Source organism: Corvus hawaiiensis, chromosome 1 (genome assembly GCF_020740725.1).
Source record: "Corvus hawaiiensis isolate bCorHaw1 chromosome 1, bCorHaw1.pri.cur, whole genome shotgun sequence".
NCBI lineage: Eukaryota > Metazoa > Chordata > Aves > Passeriformes > Corvidae > Corvus > Corvus hawaiiensis.
This window is the reverse complement of record NC_063213.1, coordinates 96,039,478-96,057,896: the sequence shown is the minus strand read 5'-3', so window position 1 is coordinate 96,057,896 and position 18,419 is coordinate 96,039,478. Positions and strand designations below refer to the sequence as shown.

Here is an 18,419-nt window from a genome sequence, read left to right as displayed (position 1 = left end):
TATCCAGGTGCCTGGAGAGCTCAAAGCTGCAGGTGAGTGACCTGTGAGCATCTCACCCTGATTTGGCAAACTGGTACAAATGCCTTACACTGTGAGCTGGTCCCACTGCATCTCACTCTGAGCAGCTCGGGGTGGGGGAAGCTGAATTCACAGGCAGGAGTTGTGTCGTTTCAAGCCCTGAGCAGTCACACAGAGCATGAGCTGCCACAACTGCTGCTGGCTGGCGCTGACGATCCTGTACCAGAAAAACACTGCTCACGTTTGCAGCCAAGGGTAGGGCTGTGTGTCCTTCTCAGGGCAGGTTGATGGGGACTCCTGGTGGCAGCGCCTGCTCCAGCTCACACACCTCTGCCAGCACACAACCTGCACCAGTTCCATCTCCAGTCGGCCATGAGGGGTGTTTTTCCCCAGTATTTCCTGTTGGGAACACTTGTCGGTTAAGTGGATAACAGGAGGTCACCCAGTAGCAAGGACTGCGCCGTTTTGGTGGTGGTGGCAGCATGGTGGGGGGGTTTGGATTGGTGGCTGCCCAAACATGCTTTGAGTAGCTTTTGATGAATTGAGAAAAAAAATCCAAAATAGCTTTTTTAAAAAAATGGAACAGCAAAGCCTGCCTGGCTGGAGGTTCAGGGCAAAACCAGGGGGAAGGAAAGGAGAGATAAACCATCCCTGCCTTCTTGGGATAGGGCAGGCACAGAGGCCGCACTTGGAGCTGGTGGGAAATGGAAAAGCACATCCTGGGATAGAGGAGGGACCTCGGCAAAGGCCTGAGAAGAGCGAGGGTCTGACCCTGCTCCCTGTGTGCTGCCCACCCACACCTCCCCTTCTCAGGACCCTCCTCGCCCCCAGTTTATCACCACGCAAGTGTGGCTGTGGGCTCCCCCATCAGGGCCTCTGGACCTGCTCCCCCAAAGCACCTGGGGTTGGGGTTCAGGGTCTCTCTGCGTTGCTGCAGCACAAGGCTCTGAACAGGCTCTGGTTCCCTGACACGCAGAGCTGCCCCAGCCACCCCTCTGTGCCAGCGTTCACGTTTGCTTTGGTATTTTATTCCTGTAAAGCTCCTTTAATCTGTTTTATTTCTGTCACCTGCATAATCCTGTCTGTGAGCAGTGTCTGCAGCTCGTTTGGCTCCAGGCAGAGCAACTTGGCAAGACTTGTCCAGGTGATACACAGGTGATTTTTTACCTTTTTTAAAAAAAAACCCCTTGTTTGTTCCTCCGTAAGTTTTTTCTTCTCTGAAAGTTCAGCTACTGCACAAACATGAGGCTTTTGTCTTTCTGGGAAGCCAAGCTCAGTCCTGTGTGTAGGTGAGGGGTTTGGAAGGGATTTGGGTGGATGAAGCTCTTGGAGGCCTGGGCTCTGGGTTCACTTTGCCTGGTGAATCATTTCTGAACAACCTCACAAGGTGCCTGGTTCTTATTTTAACATCTAAATCCCTTTCAAAACTTACCCTTTGGGCCTGCTTTGTGCTATGTACCCGTTACTCTGTACCAGCTTTGTAGGTTAGAAGGTTTTGAGGGTGATAAAATCTAATAATTACATTAATGCAAAAAAGAAAACCCTCCAACAAACCCCCAAACCAACAAAAAATCTTAAGATCAGTTCTTTTTTTAAACCAGGCTTCTTAATAACTTTTACTGAGTGCGTTTTTGTGGTGAGATAAAAGCATATTTTTGACAACAACCCAACACAGACGAGAAGCTTCGCGTGCAGAGCAAACCAGCAGCAGCACCATGGTGATGTCAGAGGTCACAACGCCTGAGTCACACTCGAAAACCCCTGGTTTTTCATGAAGAGAAAAACAAACCAAAGAAAACAACTCCCTCACACGATGCAAGGCTTGGATTTGCCTCTTTGCTTCAGGCCCCTGGGGGTGTGAGGAACTGCCAGCTCTCTGCACCCCAGATCTCCAGCCTGCACCCACCGCCTGCCAAACAGGGCACCCAGGAAGCAGAGCAGCTCCAGCGAGACCAGCAGCAAAGCATGAGGGCTCTTCCTCGTGGGAGAAAGGGTTCCTGGCCCTGCTGGGGACCTGCAGGTGGGCACAGGGTCCATCAAGAACATCCCACTGAGGACCTGTAGGAGGGCATGGCGCCCATCGGGAGCTCCAGATTGCTCTGAGGAAGGGCTGCTGCAGGAGCCAGGTTTCTCCTGAGGCCAGTCCCTCTCCTGTGCTGGGTCCCTGATGCTCCTGTCCCTTGTGGGCACCTCTGCCAGGCACCATGCAGCTGGTCAGTGCTCCAACGCTGCCCACAGGCATTCGTTCAGGTTCTCATGTGCTTGGACAAGTTATTTCATCTGTGAAGACGACACCTACTCCCTCAGGTACACACCCTGAACTGCACACACCCGTCTTTGCCAATAATTAGTTATTTACATTCACCTTGAGAATCTGGAGCAGATGAAAAGCACCCCCGGCCTACAGAACCCAGGGCTGCTGCAGATAAAAGCTGTTGCACAACAAGGGTTTGCAGCACCTCAGGTGTGGAGCCTCACCTGGGCCCTGTGGGGTGGGGGCAGGGAGGGGGTGCTCCAGTCCAGCCAGCAGCTGGTACCGTGTAAGAAATCAAATCCTGTGTGTTTATTTTCCTCTGGCTTGAGGTAGAGAACAGCTGATGAAAGCTCTGAACCAAACAATGGCATTACCTTAGAAGACAAGAACAGACCACTGTGAGTTTAAAAAAAACCAAACATGTTGGATTTTATTATTTTTAGACCATTTAAAAAAAAAAGGATTTAAAAAACACCACCTGATAGACCCACTGCTCTGCAAAAACACATTGGTTCATTGAAACATCATGTGTTCTCTCACTTGTAAATCCAAGAAGTGGCCCGTGGCTGTTGCTGCAATTCAGTTTAATTTTTTTTAGGGCTTTTGCTTATATAGGGCAAACTGTGGCCTTTTCAGTACATTTATAGAGTCCCCAGAGGTTCTGAACGCTCATGACAAGCAAAACTACTATTTTTTACCATTTGTGCCATATCAGTGACTGTCTGCTCAGAGAACATGTGCGTGTTTAAACGCTTTCCTGCTCTCTTCTGTGCCAGGTCTCTGGCTGAGGCCACACCAGGGTCTCTTGGTAGCAAATAAAGGAGTTAATTGGTAAAGAAAAGCAAAGGCTTGTTCAACAGAATCCTGCACCACAGAAAAAAATCCCTCAAGATGTGTCATTTCCTGCAAGACTACACTGAGCTCTTTGGAACTGGATCTCCTGACATGCCACACACAGAGCATGAGCAAGTTTCCATCACTGCAGAGCAGCTACTCTAGAAAAACAAGTTATACTAAAAACCCCTAAACCCCAGACTTTCAGCCTCACTCTGGAGCTGCTCCAGAGGACTGAGAGCTTTCTTTAAAAGGACAGACTGGAGCATCTACAGCAGAACTTGCTCTTCTGGCATGGAGTGCAGCAGTGGTGGGACACAGGGGACTTTTGGGGTTGTTAGGTAAGGAGAGGCTCCAGGTGACACCCTGGGCAGGCATCAGGTCTTCGCTCCATGCTGAGATCAGCTCTGAATGCCTCAGCCACATTCCAACCTCTCCAGAAATCCAGTGCCACTGCCAGGAGCAGGTCCCTCATGCAGTCAGGCCAAGACTGCAGCACAGGCGAGATACCTGCACCTCACTGCTGCCACAAAGGGGCCGGAAGAGCCTTTGGGGAAAACTGCCACTGTGTCCATGGCACCAGAAGAAAGGGAGAAGGCCTGATTTCTCATACAGAAACCAAAAGCAGTGGTGTCTTTCTAGGGAAGAATTCCAAGTGATATAAGCACTTCTCCACACTGTTAACAGCCGAGTTTAGATACATGAGGTTCCTTTTCTGCCTCCTGCAGGACACCCTGTGCCTCTACAGGCCCCTTCACATTGCTACGCTGATAACCTGACATGTCATTAAGCCCCAGTATCCTTTGGAGACGAGTGACAGAGGCAGGGAAGGTACAACAGCCGCAGACCACGTTCTGAAATCAAACAGTACTTCATTACAGAGACACAGGAACTGAGTCAGTGATTATTCTTTCTTGTCACCCTCCTCGGCGATGGGGTCTGCGGGCGGCTCCTCCACGGTCGCGCTGTTGCTCTCTGAGCCGGTGTTGCTGTCGCTGGTTCCCTCCTCGGCTGTGCTGTCCACCCCTTCCTGCCCACTCTCCTTGTCCTCTGGGGTGGAGGTTCCTTCTTCACCGTTCTGCTGGTTCTCCGTGCTCTCTTCCGGGTGAGGCTCTTCTGGAATAACATATTTCTCAGTGTCATTTACATGCCAATATTTATTTAGATTGTGCAATTAGGATTTAGGAAGCAACAGAAGCTGTAATAAATCTGAGTATTCCATAGCAGTTACTTCTGTCACTTAGAACGTGCAGGGACAGGCACAGCTCAGGGATCTCTCAATGCTGAGGATGCATGTGGTCTTGCCACAGCATCCTGATGTCAGCCACAGCTGCCTGCCCTCAGGATTCCAGCCATAAGAATGCCATGCGCCTTGTTAAAAGCAGAAGCACTGGAACTCAAACTCCTTGATCCCTCTTTCCTAACGCTCCTGCTGTTGCAGCAGTGACACAGAGACTCTTGAATCCAGCAACATTTCTTACTGCTGCTGTTCTGAGCACAAAGCAGCTGGAAAATCTGCCTGACAGCAGCATAGGAAACAGTGCTGTTGCATCATCCTGGCTGGACACAGACACTGGGACAAGGAAACACAGTTAACTGAAGTCTAACTTTGGGTTTAGAATTTTTTTCCCCTGGGTATATCACACACAAAGCATGACATGGGGCTCTGTTGGATCCTATCCTCTCCTCTTTTAAAAATGAGTAATTTAATGAGAAGAAAGCAAATGCCTGTGTTCACCAAGATGCAGTGAACTGTTCTCCTCAGAGACACTTTAATACTGATCCTTGGAGATTCTGCAGCAGATGCTCAGATGCAGTTACCTGTCTCCATTGGAGTGCTCTCCTCTTCCTTCTTCTCCTCCCCCTTGCTGGCTGCCTGCTCCTCCTCAGCTGCCAGGCTGTTCTGACTGCGCTCAGCTTGCTCAGCTGCTTCCTTTTCCCTTTCCTCCTGTCTCTTGCGAGCCTGCTCCTCAGCTTGAGCAATTTCAGCTGCAATTTTTTCCATATCCACTTCCACTTTCAAACTGCACAACTAGCAATTAAAAACAAAACAAAACAAAGGAAAGCTCTTTAGCTCTTTTACTACTTCAGTTACCCTGAGAAATAAACCATCGGTAAACCCCAATGAGTTCATTATTTCTACACGCAGCACAGTCCTTTTGATTTTACAAAGTTTATATTAAAAGTAACTAGGGAGGGAGATACAGGCATATTACAAAAAAAAAAAAGGGGAGAGGGAATAAATAAACAACACAGAACTTGTTATTTGAATGCAGCCAAGGAGAGCAGTGTGACCTCCACAGTGGCTTCAGACCACCTTCCTCCAGCTGCTCTGAGTGAACTCACCCAGCCCAGCCTGGAGGCACTCCAATGTCCCCACTAAAGGTCACTGAAGGAGCAGGAAATCATCCTGCACTTTGTACCACCCACACCAGGGCACTGCCCCAGCAGCTGGGCAATTGCTCAGAACTGAACAGAGAACTGAAGCACTTGTGGAACCAGCAGCTTCCTCAAAGTGAGAAAAATGAGTTGTACCCTTTTAAGCTCGTTGTTGAAAGATTCTGTGCTTTCCAAAAACTTCCTCTTCTTTTCCTGGTGACGCTCCTCAATTTGCAGCAGCTCAGCTTCGAGTTTACGCTGGAAGTGAAACAAACAGCAAGAACCTCACTGTGCAGCCACCTGAGAGCTGGGCAAAGATACAGCTACGCATACAAATTTTCATATGGGTTTATTTTTAAATATTGGCCTAACATGTAAACATCCTTCTGCCTGCCTCTGATACCCTCTAGCTCAGAAGTTCATACTGAAAAGTAGGAACAGTAAATGGGTCTGTGCAGCAGTTCAAGCATATTGTAAATGAAACACTGTGTACCTGAGGTGAAGCTTCCAGCATGAAATCTGCACATTTTCTTTCCTATTCTGCACCCCCCAGGTCTGTACATACATATCCCACAGGTCTGTATATACACAGCTTGCAGGTATAGACACACCCTCCACATCAATTAACAAAGACCACAATTTGCAGGAAAAAAGGACAACCACCCCCTCCACCCTCCAAAATCTTCTAATTAAAAAACCCCCAACAAATCTCTACCTAATTCTGGTCTCGCTTCACCCACACACACATTGACCATGCTGAAAGGGTTCTTTTGGTAACATGAGTGTTTGGAAAACACAGGCATATGCCCAAAGCTAGGTAAAATGTGCAGGTGTGACTTCACCATATGTTTTGTATGAATTTAACTTTCAGTGAAAAATGTTAGAATAGGGACAATTTACTGAAAAAAAAAAAAGAATCATTATAAACAAGATGAGTGGTCAGGTACCTGAAATCACAACCCTACCAGTACCTATTAATCAGCAGACTGACACTGCATACAGACGGTTGTGTGTAATAATGAAGAACTATGGAACTAACACTTAGGATATCCCAAAGAACAGAACAGAGCTTAACATGATCCTCCGAAACAAAACTGCACTGAAGGTGAAGTCTCACCTTCTGCAGCTCTCAAGAAATCCCAGGGATCAGCTCTTGGAGCACACAGAACATTGACACCCAGCAAGAACAGTCATGTAGGTGATCAAATGATCTGAGACTTGGAGTCCAGCCCAACACCACCGTGTTTTAGCTGCATCTGCATCCTTTCTCTTTACCTGATGAACCATTAAAGACTGAACCTGGCGTTTCAGGACTTGCATTCTGGCTGTGGTGACCACGGAGCGGACGTCGGGCACCACGCTCTCGCTCAGGATCTCACTGATGAGCCGGTGGTTCCTCTGGAACCGAGCTGTGGCCGTGTGCTTCATGGAAAACCCATCATCATAATCTGGAACAGGAGTTTAGGGGTAACTGCTTTGATTCCACAAAGTGAGTGTCAAGTCTAACGACACCATACCCATGTTACCACTCACCAAAAACAAAATATCAGCCCTAACACCAGTAGCTGTCACGTCACAAAGTTCACAGTAACAAACACAGAGCATCAGGGAATCAGAAAAGGAGACAAACTGTGGCCAGGGCAGAATTTACCTAGCACAGCTCTAATGGCTGATTTCACATGCATTTCCCACAGCTGAAACTGGGACTGACCTAGTTATTCACTCTGTTGCCTTCCACATTTCCACAGTAAGAGGGACTATTAATACACCAAATAGAAGACCCATTCCTGATTAATCATGTTTGCAGAACAAAATGTCAGCAGGACAGTGACTCCTCTATAAATAACCTTTGTAGCACAGATCAAAACCACTTATTCTTTTGAAACACCGAGGACTGAAAGCATGAAGCAGTAAGACATGTTTACTCATCACTGAAAATTCATAGGCATGTATTAAGAGTATTCGATTATTTATTAGTAAGTGCATTTCTCTAAAGAGAAACCAGTTAAGCAACAAGTACGAATTCTGTCCCAGAACGATGCCATGTAGAAAAGTCCAGAAGTCTGATTTGTTTTACGTTAAGTATTCCTACTGGAGATGACTATCCCAACTATTCACAGAAATCTTAAGAAGCTGAACATCATGCCAGCAGACACTACCAAAGAAGAGAACTAGTAATGAAAGTTTCTTTATTTCGAAGTGTTATATTCAGTTTCTTATGGGGGTATCTGAATAAACAAAGCAAAAAAGAGGTAACGGCTGGTTCTGCCTGAGTCTACTTGGCTTAGGTAGCACAGAACAGAATCTCAAGTCCCTAGGTTCCAACTATTCCAACATGAAATGTATTTACATAAATGTTGCAATTACCTCACACGGGGGAAAGTGCCGTTTGCCATGAGCTTTATCTCAGGGGTGTGCTTTAACAAGGGGGAAGGAAAAAAAAGGGTGTAACTGAGTACATTTTTCACCCTCAGGTTTCAACAAGTATTTGGTGATGAATTTAAAAGCAGCCATGAGGTGTGTGAGGCTGACTTTTCCCACTGGGTGGGGTGCATTTCCTCGCAGTCAAATAAACTTTCAGAATTTTCTCATCAACTTGTCAGCAGCAAGGGCACCTCACTCCCTACACAATCTCAAATGACAGTTGCTGAACACAATCAAAGTTCAGGTGCTCTTAATCACACCAGAACTCTGCCTGTCAGATTTACGCACTTCTGGTAATAAAGCACAACGTTCCATCCAAGTCGGATTAAATCAGGCATCTAAGCCTTTTCTAAAGCATGTGCTAAAGCCATTATGGAGCTGTAAGCAGACTGATTTGGTTTGAACTATTAAGCATTACTTCACACTTAATCAGGATGGATTGGAATAACTTTTGCCACAGGTGCCACCTTACTTTTGGGAACAAAGTCAGCTGTATGGAATAAAATGCGGTAACGAAAATTGGCATTAAAGCACCAAAGCAGAAATGAAGCCATGTGAAGTGCTGCCTAAGGTGCACACGGGTGGTTTTCTGTATCTCCATGGCTGATCCTGCCAGGAAGGTGTCCCACTGGGAGTGCACACACACTCCTTACCATCAGGATCCTCTGCAGGCTGGATGCTCATGTAGGGCTCCCCCTTCTCCATGCGCGACTGCCGCTGCCGGCTCTCCTCTTCCAGCGCTGCCTCGGCGCGGCTCTTGGCGTTGATGTAGGCCAGGTAGGCAGGGGAGTTGTGGTAGGCCTTCATGGACTCGTTGTACTCGATCTGAAAGGTGACCAACACGGTTTGATTGCACCACTGGGTGATTCCCACCTCGCCACAACTGTGCTGTGTAACTCACAGTGCGGTTACACAGATAAAGCTGCTCTGAATTGTCTGGCTGAGAGACAAATGACCAGATTCTCTCAGTCTTTCTTTTTTACAAATTAGAACTTCTTCTACAGTCGTTCGTGTTTTAAAAACACAGCTGGTCTTTTAGGTCCTTTTCAGTTTTACTACCTGGAAGTCTTATGATAGCTTTGTTTTCTGAGATTTCAAATTCAAACACCTCAGAACATTTAAGTTCTGGTAAGATGAAATTAGCAAACACAAAATATTCTCAGTAATTCTCTGGAGTTCTAACTAAATCTGTGGTTCTGATTTCTTCTCTTTCCTTATGCCAGTATGTCATGAACCACTTTTCAAAATCACTCAAGACTTGTCCATTCTTTGACCCATCCCCGCACTGGGATGGCACAGAAAGCTGCAGCCAGGCTCCTGTCTCCTTCTGGCAGCAGGACAGCAGCACTATTTTTCACATTCTTTGAAATTACCTCTTCCCTTTGATTTGCTTTCTTTAATCTCACTTTTAAGATTTTGTACAGTGATTTCAGATATTTCCAATGAAAAATAGTTACAATCTATGATACTGTTAAAGGTACCTAAAACTCTTGTTTATGATCAGGACCAGAATCCTTCTGCCTTGGCACTGCACAAATAGAAACCAGCTGGCCCCTGCCCCAAGGAGCTTACAATCTAAACATCATTACCAAGGTAAAACCAGTAATTCCTGGATTTTTTTTTTTTCTCAGCTAAGAGCACCCAGCTTTGCAGTACTTCTCTATTGCCTTGGAATAAAACCAGCTGAGATTTGACCAGGTATCCACAGCCTCAGGTGCCTGCCAGGTGTAAGCACAACACATCAGCTGGAGAATTCTCCCTTGGTACCTGAGAATCACAAGAACAGTCTCGTACAGGTGCTCAACACTTACCAACCTAGACACGAGGTAGCTGTCATCTCTTGTCATTAAGATCAATAAAACCGAAACAAAAGCACAAAAAACCCCTACAAGTTGTAGCATTTTCTATTAAGAAACAAAACACTAATGCCACAGCGTGGAGTTCCACCAGGAAAACCAAACCCCACGTGACTGGAAGTCTCTTAGGAACACGTTCATGACAACAGCAGTAGTTGCAGAGCACCAGTTTTGAAAGAGGATTTTGGTGTTGAGACAATCTTTTCAATACTGATGTTGTACAATCAAATCCATTCATTAAACAGTTAAAATCGACACTCAATTATAAATACTTCATTTTGAATTAGGTCTAAAAACTGACCAGTCACAGTTGATGCACAGTTATTTAAAAAAATCTAAGAGACGTGTCAGGACAAACTTCCATTTAAGTTACATACAGGGCTCTCGTGAATGCCTCAAACACCCCTGCATGGGGAAGATGAATTTTTCTTCTCAGACCAGTTCCTAGAAGAATCAGCTGTAATAAACATCCCAGATTTCTTCCATTTACCTTTTCAGCTTCATATTCATTCAAATACTCTTGCTTCTCTTCATCAGTGAGATCTCGCCACATTCCTCCAATAATCTTGCCAATTTCCCATAACTTCAAATCAGGATTGGACGCCTTCACTTGGTCCCAGACCTTAACAGAAACAGCTGGAGCTTTACTAATGATATCTAAATACTTCCAAATTAAACATTTTATATTGTCATCTCAGTGTTCTTTCTGGAATCACCATGAAAAACAGGATAAAGTTAGGAATGAGTCTGGCTAAACTATCTGGACTATTTTCTGGGGCAGGAAGTCAGTAGGAAGCCAGCTACTGAACCAGGCAATTGCTGAGTGGCTTTGGTCTCATGGGAATATTGCCTTTAACCCTCTCAATTCTCTTCTTAAATGCACATCGCTGCATCTCGGGGAGAAAATGCTACTGAGTAAACACATCCAGCAGTAGATTATGACAAAGAGACTGAGCTTTTCAGATCAGAATGTAACATTTCACAATATTTCAGTCTTGCTGATCAATCTGAGTTCCAACAAGTTCTGACTCCACCAAAAAGGTTTCTAACTTTATAGGGAAAAAAAAAAGGAGAGCTGCCAGTGTAATTTCTTGCTGCGCCACTTGACTTTTTTTTTTGTGTGTGTGTTGATGTTTTTTGGCCTAAGACAGACATGCTGGTAAAGATACTTTACCAGAAGTGGAAGAAATTCCTTCTGGCTCACCTGCTTCAGCCAGGCTGCCATGCCCTCCCCATGCCCCATCAGATTCCAGACTCCACAAGAGTCTCTCTCCTACTTTCTGTCAAACAGTTCACAGAATAGCGAAGCGAACGTTGCCACAGGCTAGGGTGGTGAAGGAGAACATGCAAAGTCCACTCATTGCTACTCTTCAGTCCAGCTACAGCACTGCACCAAGCCCAGAAAACGCAAGGAATACTTCCTTTATATAAAAAAGTTCTGTCAGTAAGTCACAGGAACTTCTGAATGTGGCGGGGTGGATCCTTGTCAGCAGACAGTGGTAGGAATTAGCATTTTAGCAATTTTCCCCCCAGAAATTGGCAACTGTGTGACCAGACTACTTCTGCCTTTGTTCTGCAGGGCAGACTCTGTACTTTACATCCCCTTAAGAGAGCGCAGGCTGTTAGGAGTCAACGTTTAGAAGCTGAAACTAAGATCATAGCAATTAATTGTTAGCACAAACGAACACTGACTTTATTACTGATGGACACTGTAATACCCACCTTCCGGCTGTACCTCATGTAGGGCATCAGGGGCTTGTCTGGGGGTTTGGGGGGCTTTGGAATGGTAATACCAGAGGAAGCCTATAAAAGAACCGGATAAATCCATTTGTTAATGGGGTCGCTGGACACGCACTAGTTTTGGAAAACACTCATTCTTGTGCATTCACACACCCCCACCAAGAGAAGCAAGCAACATCAAAAAAATTACCCAGTCTGTAAGTGAACAAGCACTAACTAGAGCTGGTCCTCACAGGAATAATTCCCAATGTAAGTTTGTCCTTTTCTCTGTAAGTTTACAGAGTAGTAACTAGATAAATCCTTAAAAGGGCTCCATGTTCTTAAAACTGAACTACACAGCTTAGGAACTGACATGGAAACACCAATCCCAGCTGGTTGTTTTTTCTCACTTCTGATGACTAATTTATTTCATCTGTTTTGACAAATTTAATGTGGCTACTGTACAGGTGAAAAAAGATATGAAGAAAATTTTAAACCATTAAGTTAGAGACATTATCAAATAATGTTCACAATTACTTGTCTGCAAAATTTGTCAGTGGTAATTTGGAGCCAATTAACAGACTCTTTATGGAAAGAAAACAACCCTATGCAGCTAAAAAGTAAATATGTGCTCTACTTGTAGCCAAGCTGTAATGAATTGTCCCAAGTAAGCCTGGAACATGCTCCTGTGCTCTGTCTTCCTTTGGCTTTATGCTGCCAGACACAGTGCTGGCACCACACAAAAGGCCACTGAGCTCTAATGCTGCTGCTGGAAAGCTGCTGCCTCCCCTCATGTCCCCTCAACCCACAAAACACCTGACCAGGGTTTGCTCCTAAAACAGTGCAATTACATCACAGCTCCTGTCAACTGCAGGGTCTGAAACCGTCCACTCTTCCAGCACTTCCACATGCCAGGAGTTCTATTAAGTGTGAGTATTTACATGAAAATATAAAGCAAGTTCAAGATCTTTCAGGGCTGTGGCCTGTAGATCAATAGTTGGGTGTAGCCCAGAAGGCTCACATTAAATACTCGGTTTTCCTCCTGATAGTTTTTTCTGCTGAATTTATGGAGCTCTATGAACAATGCATACAGAACTGTGTATAAATAATGTGCATGAGGTATATGCATTACCAAAATGTATACATAGATACACATACAGATGGGTTGGAAGAACATTAACGGAAACTGTTTAATGCTTTTAAATAAAGAGGGATTTAAAGACACCATCCATATACTGGGATATGCATGGCAGAGCAGGCTGTGTATGCTTGTGACATACAGAAACAATGAAGTTCTCAGACAAAACCTGACTTAGTCTTGTATAAGGAAAGTATCCATTCGGACAGTCAATTCCAGCTTGTAGGGGAAGGTCCTTTCTGGAAACGCTTTAAGGTATTGGATGAACTTCATATATGAAGTTTGAAAGGTTTAAATGAGAGGCATAAAGAGAGTTCACTTCTTTAAAAGCACCATGTATTTCGTCCTTGAGAAACCTTTGTATCACCTTCCAAACTGATCAGAATTTTTGAGGTACAAAGTTTTACATGGAAAAACCTTAAAGTTGTGCGATATTTAAGAAAATACCAGGGATTTACTCTATTTCTGTTGTGTTATGAAAGTGTTACATTTCCACTGCCTATTTTTGTTTCCTAACTGCATACAATGCTCAGGACTTGATTCATATTTGAAAGAAGCTGTCACCTACCTCATCACTTGTCTCTATCTCACTTTGTTTACACCATGAAAAATGAATGTAACATCCATTTCCCACACAATGACATATATATGAGCTAAAAGGATTCTATCTTTTTATCATCATCACGCTTTTGTTGAAAAAATAATGACTGAACTTGGGACTGTGCAGTTATTACCAGACTACGACCAGAAAGAAAAATAAAGGCCAGTACCTCTCACATGGCTCAACAGGATGATGAAACGACTATCAACGATCTCCAGTTTGCAAAATGTTCTTCCTTATTTTTGTGCCAATCAGCAAAAAGAGCAGTTCCCTCCCTCCAAAAATTCATACCCAGCTACAGAACTTTTTCCTATGCATGCAGTGGTCACTGAAGACCACAAAGTGTCTTTTTGGACGTCTGCATCATATACCATTACCAGTTTTCCCTGCTGAGTAAAAGCCCATTTTCCTGCAAAAGGTTTCAGAGTGAAGGGGAAGGGGGGGAGGGTGAGGAGTAAGAATCAGAAGTTGGTTTTGGTTTTTTTTTTATAAAGAAGTGGCAGCAGCCAAGACTCCGAAGAACCTAACCCTAAAGCCATTTCTGGTCAGTTCCTGGTGTTTGCCGGAGGATGTAATAGTTGATTCTCCTACCGTGACCCGGCTGTTGGTGCCCGGGTTCCCTCCCAGCCTGTAGTTGTTGTAGGCCAGATGGCTGTATGGATTGTATCCCACAAACCCTGGGGTGCTGGGCATTTGCTGATGGAAACAAATGAGACAAAAACACGAATGAGAAATGAGCTCAAACGAGGAAAACACAGAAATGAAAATGAACTGCAATATGGCATGCAAAAGCAACCAGAATTCAAACAAGCAATGAGGTGTAGCAGTTGGTGTCTTCCCAACACACACAACTTACTCCAGTATAAACCTAGTAAGGAAACAGGACTTTTAAGTAAATGTGTCACTACAAATTTCTGCCTGAAACTGGTGATTTTATTTCTATTAAATGTGTAACTCATTTAAACAAGTATTCTGTAAATTCAGCTCATGGCTAATAAAGTTTTCCAACATAAGCCACCAAGGAATTCAGAAGACTCTTGTCCCCAAAGAGTGAAAGTTACAGGGCAGCACAGCACCCGGTGGTGGGGCAGAAATCCCCAGTACCCATATTCATTACACCAATGAAAATCCCTGCCTGCTTTTCTTCCCAGCATTCTGCCTTCCCAACAAATGGGGCCAGGGGAGGAAATCTCTCAAAGCACCATTTGTGCTCCACTGCCAGTGGCTGAAGACAATTTCCAGAGACATCCCTCTGTTGTAAGGCAGGCTGTAGACTGACAGAGCTGAGGGACTCTACATCTGCAGTAAAACCTATAAGTTAAAAACTTTAAAGTAGTTTGAACAGATCACCAAATCCAAGACAATTCAGAAGTTAATCAATACATCTTCATTCATGAAAGTGGATTGATTTGTTCTCACCTCAGTCACACAGAAAAAAATCTCGTTTCTTTACATTCCCTTTTCACTTATCTATGGACACTCAAGTTTCACCAGGTTCCCTGTACTCCCCTCCTCAAATACATTTCTTTTTCCCGTTATCCCCCCTTTACCAATTGGATTTTGTTGGAAAAATAGATCAACTATTTAATGATAATTGTGATTAAGTCCTGACTGGTGGTTCTATGATTCCATTAGGATTCACAAGAGCCTGGAGTGTTTCTGGACATTTTAGGTGTCATTCCCCCGGTGTCCCACTCTCCAGCAGCCCTAATAAACACTTCAAGAGTCCTTCACAGAAATTTGCTGACTGGACCTGTTCCAGATTACAGTTATAAAAATTTGACAAATAGGTTCAGGACTCTAAGAACCAAAGTATGACACATACGAACACTGAACAGAAGTGTTCTAGGAGCTGACTACAGTAACTATGAAGGTTTCAGGTCAATGCAGACACACTGCAGGAGTTTATTTCTAAATATACAAGTGCAGAGGAAAATTATCCTTTAACAGTCAGTCTTCAATACAGATTTTATTGCCAAGCTTTTTAACTCAGTGACAGCAGCTGATGTGCTCATCTGTATGCCTGGGCTCATGACATACACATTCACTACTTCATAAGACACCGTTTTACTACAGTTTTTCGTATTACCATAACAACAGGTTTTGAATATGTTGAACTACACCTCTTCAATAAAACCAGGTGACAATTGTAATCTCCGTCTGCTTAATTCTTTATTTCTGCAAGACAGGATTTAAATGTTACCAGGGAACTACCTTGCATCACATGGAGAACTTTTATTTCATCTACATTACTGCAGTTATGAGAATTACTGGGATTTTGTTGACTGCAGCACCTGGAACTGGCTGTGGAAGAACAAGCAAGGTTATTTGGCTACTTTGTGACTTGCATTAACAGAGCACAGACCATCATCTGAAGGACTGTATAAAATGTAATACAAAATAAAAAAAAGATGCTTGTAAGACAGGCAATGCACATCACTGGTTGCAGTTCTGACATGTGCTTCATGTATCCTTCTGAAGGACTGCACCACCACATCAACGTAAACCATTAAAAAACTGCATCCATGCTACATCCCAAAGGAATCACACGTGTATGCACAACTCTTGATGCAGGAATCCAGTGGTCAGAGTGGATCCATCGTGTTCCTTCTAACACTGCCATAGATCTATTTCGCTGTGTGCAAAATGAAAACTCTGAGCAAACTATACAAATCAAGTTTTATTTATGTAAACTTACAAAAACGTAACTTGTATTTATGCATTATATAATTTTCAAGCCTTTTCCTGTAAAGTATGGCACAATAAATTTGAAGGATCACATTCCTTCTAACTCCCATCCTGCAGAAATCAGAGACATACTACTGGGTAATAGTTTTCCAATTTACTTTGGTAAAAAAATTCATTATAGCATCTTTGCTCATTCTTCTGTACAAAGGATTTGTCCTGAAATCCAAACTATTCAGAAATGTGACCAAAGAGGTGCATTTGCTTTGAAACAGTTCTCTGCCCACAGCACACTGTTACTGCAGCACCTTTGTACATCCAGGAATGTCACTGGACAGGATTCAAAGCTCCTGTTCATGTTTTCCTCAGTGTCATGCCACACCACTTTACTAGAAAGTGAAATATTTCCCAGGCCCTAGACTCCAAAATACCAGTGATTTCAAGGAATGCAAGACTGGCATCAGGAGAGTTTCATTGTTGTGAGCCAATGTAACAGGATGTTTCATAATCCTATGTTCCACTGAAAAGCAGCTCAGTACAAGAGGAATGTGGAAAAACGCAATGTCTGCCCGTGATTTGAGCACAGGCTGAGTAGGATGTTTTACCATCAAATATATCAGTTGCTTCTTAACTATTCCAGTACTGCTGCAACCCACTGTAAGTCATTTGAGACGAGCGACTGCTCACAGAAAATTCAGTGTTTGCAAGATCCCAGCCTTGAAGGCAAAACAAATTTATTCAGCTTTTCTTTCCCAAACTTCTCAAAAAAGAATGATATTAATTTAAACAATTCATATCACATTAATTAGTATCGTATTTCCCATACAGGAAGGTGATGCAACTCCATAATTACTTTTCTGGGAGGTTACTAAAGGCTCTGTGTTAATGAGAAAAATCGCTATACTTACGGTTGCAGGAGCTGGGGTAGGAGGTGGGGCATAGGATGGCCTTTCTGTTAAGATAGAAATGTAAGCACATTTTTTTTTTCTTGAAAATCTGAACGAATTCTTAAGGCATCTGCTGTGAACAACATTTTTAAAGGAATTTATAAAAACAAACAAATTATACTGTGAAAGACTTTATGTTTTGCCACTGAAGAGCAAAAAGCAACACAAGCGAAAGAAAAATTGAAGCCCCCCCATTGCTCTAGTCCCAGACTTTTATTCAAGCAGAAAACTGGAGAATATGAAATTCACTAATATGCACACCAATTACATGGAGGGAAAGCATAAATGCAGTCAAACAGGAGTTAGAAGCTGTGATATCTGGATTTCCTATGAGAACAATATGCTAGGAATCAGCCACAGCAGGATGTAAGGCCAAGAGTTGTCACTGCACTTCCTACAATTTCTTTTAATGCCAGGAATAATGGCATTATCTCACAAACAGGTTCTGCAGAAACAGATCTTTAAAACATCAAGTTAAACAAAAAAAAACCTTTAAAAAAAAAACTTACTTGACATTTTGATAGTCAAATTTTCAGCCACCTGACATTATATTTTTACTTCTGCAAGACAAAAGAAGATCACGCTAGTAAATGTTGTGCCTTTGCCCCCCTCCCCCCCCCCCCCAAACTTTGAACCTTCAATTGTTATCGATACCAGTGATCATCAAAGTTTGTCAGTTTTGGAATACAGACAAAAGAATTTTCAGAAACCAAGGTGTTATCTCTTTGCAAAACGAATGGACTTTCCAAGGAACCTGGCCTTAAATAGCTGTGCAAGAGCACACAGGTTTAGGTCACTTTCATATTGAAGGATCTAAGTAAATATATTTTGCCTCTTACGGAATAAAAAGAACATAGCCCATTATTTTACACTCACTGTTTCAGAAATCTGGTATGCATACATAAATGACCAAATGATGTGTCTCTCCTTTACAGGGTACATACAACAATCACCGAGCCCGGCAGCTGCGGTCTCACAGGCAATGCTTAACCTTTTAGCACCGAAACCAGGAATGCGTCAAACAACGCTGTAACGAAGTGTTTTTTCGGCCTTTCTCTTCAAATAACGCCACGGCGGCTGCAACCGCCTTTAGAATCCCTACTAACGACGTGCTCCGGGGCTCGCACACGGGGCTGGCTCGGGGAGATCGAGCGGAGCCTGAGCGGGCCCAAGGCGGCCACCGGGGGGGAGAGGGGGGGTCCCTCGGCCCCAGCGCTCCCTCCCCGGGCCCGAGGGCCCTCCCGAGCCCCGCAGCGCTTGCGGTGCAGGACCGGGGCCGTCCCGAGCCCCCCGGCCAGACCCGCCGAGCCCCTCACACTCACCCGCTCGGCGCGGCCGCGCTCCCTTTGTTCCCACGGGCCGGGGCGGCGGCGCGGGCGCCTGCGCACTCCGCTCCGCACTTTCGACACATCGCCCCCGGCCCACCGGGGACTTCCTACTCACCATCGGGGGGGCCTGTTCGGCTGCCCGCGCCCCACTGAAGGGCCAGGGCCGTCCCTGCGCCCTCCGGGACGGCGGCGACCCCAGGGGCCGTGGCGAATCTGCGGGGTGCAATACGAACGCC

General features: G+C 44.5%; 1 protein-coding gene across 4 annotated transcripts; it reads right to left on the bottom strand.

The window, feature by feature from the left end:
- Window positions 1-2,671: 2,671 nt before the first annotated feature.
- SMARCE1 (SWI/SNF related, matrix associated, actin dependent regulator of chromatin, subfamily e, member 1) lies at window positions 2,672-18,252 on the bottom strand. Of its 4 annotated transcripts, XM_048317403.1 has the most exons (12): window positions 18,178-18,248; window positions 17,365-17,415; window positions 16,817-16,860; window positions 15,313-15,401; window positions 13,815-13,919; window positions 11,488-11,568; window positions 10,256-10,387; window positions 8,563-8,734; window positions 6,761-6,933; window positions 5,642-5,743; window positions 4,928-5,138; window positions 2,672-4,222 (listed from the first exon to the last, which is right to left on the bottom strand). In XM_048317403.1, the coding sequence occupies exons 4-12, from the start codon at window positions 15,313-15,315 to the stop codon at window positions 4,011-4,013; spliced, it is 1,191 nt and encodes a 396-aa protein (XP_048173360.1). In that variant the 5' UTR covers window positions 15,316-15,401; window positions 16,817-16,860; window positions 17,365-17,415; window positions 18,178-18,248; the 3' UTR covers window positions 2,672-4,010. The 4 variants fall into 4 exon arrangements, with proteins under 4 accessions (XP_048173360.1, XP_048173352.1, XP_048173378.1 ...); XM_048317395.1 differs by lacking the exon at window positions 15,313-15,401; XM_048317421.1 differs by lacking the exons at window positions 10,256-10,387; window positions 15,313-15,401 and having other exon boundaries at window positions 18,178-18,252.
- Window positions 18,253-18,419: the final 167 nt, after the last annotated feature.

Excerpts from the sequence above, each read along its gene's own strand:
- SMARCE1 (XM_048317395.1), bottom strand. Across the intron at positions 6,934-8,562 it reads GCCTGCAGAGGATCCTGATG|ATTATGATGATGGGTTTTCC; the intron begins GTAAGGAGTGTG and ends CTCCTGTTCCAG. Across the intron at positions 5,744-6,760 it reads AGTCTTTAATGGTTCATCAG|CGTAAACTCGAAGCTGAGCT; the intron begins GTAAAGAGAAAG and ends TTTCACTTCCAG.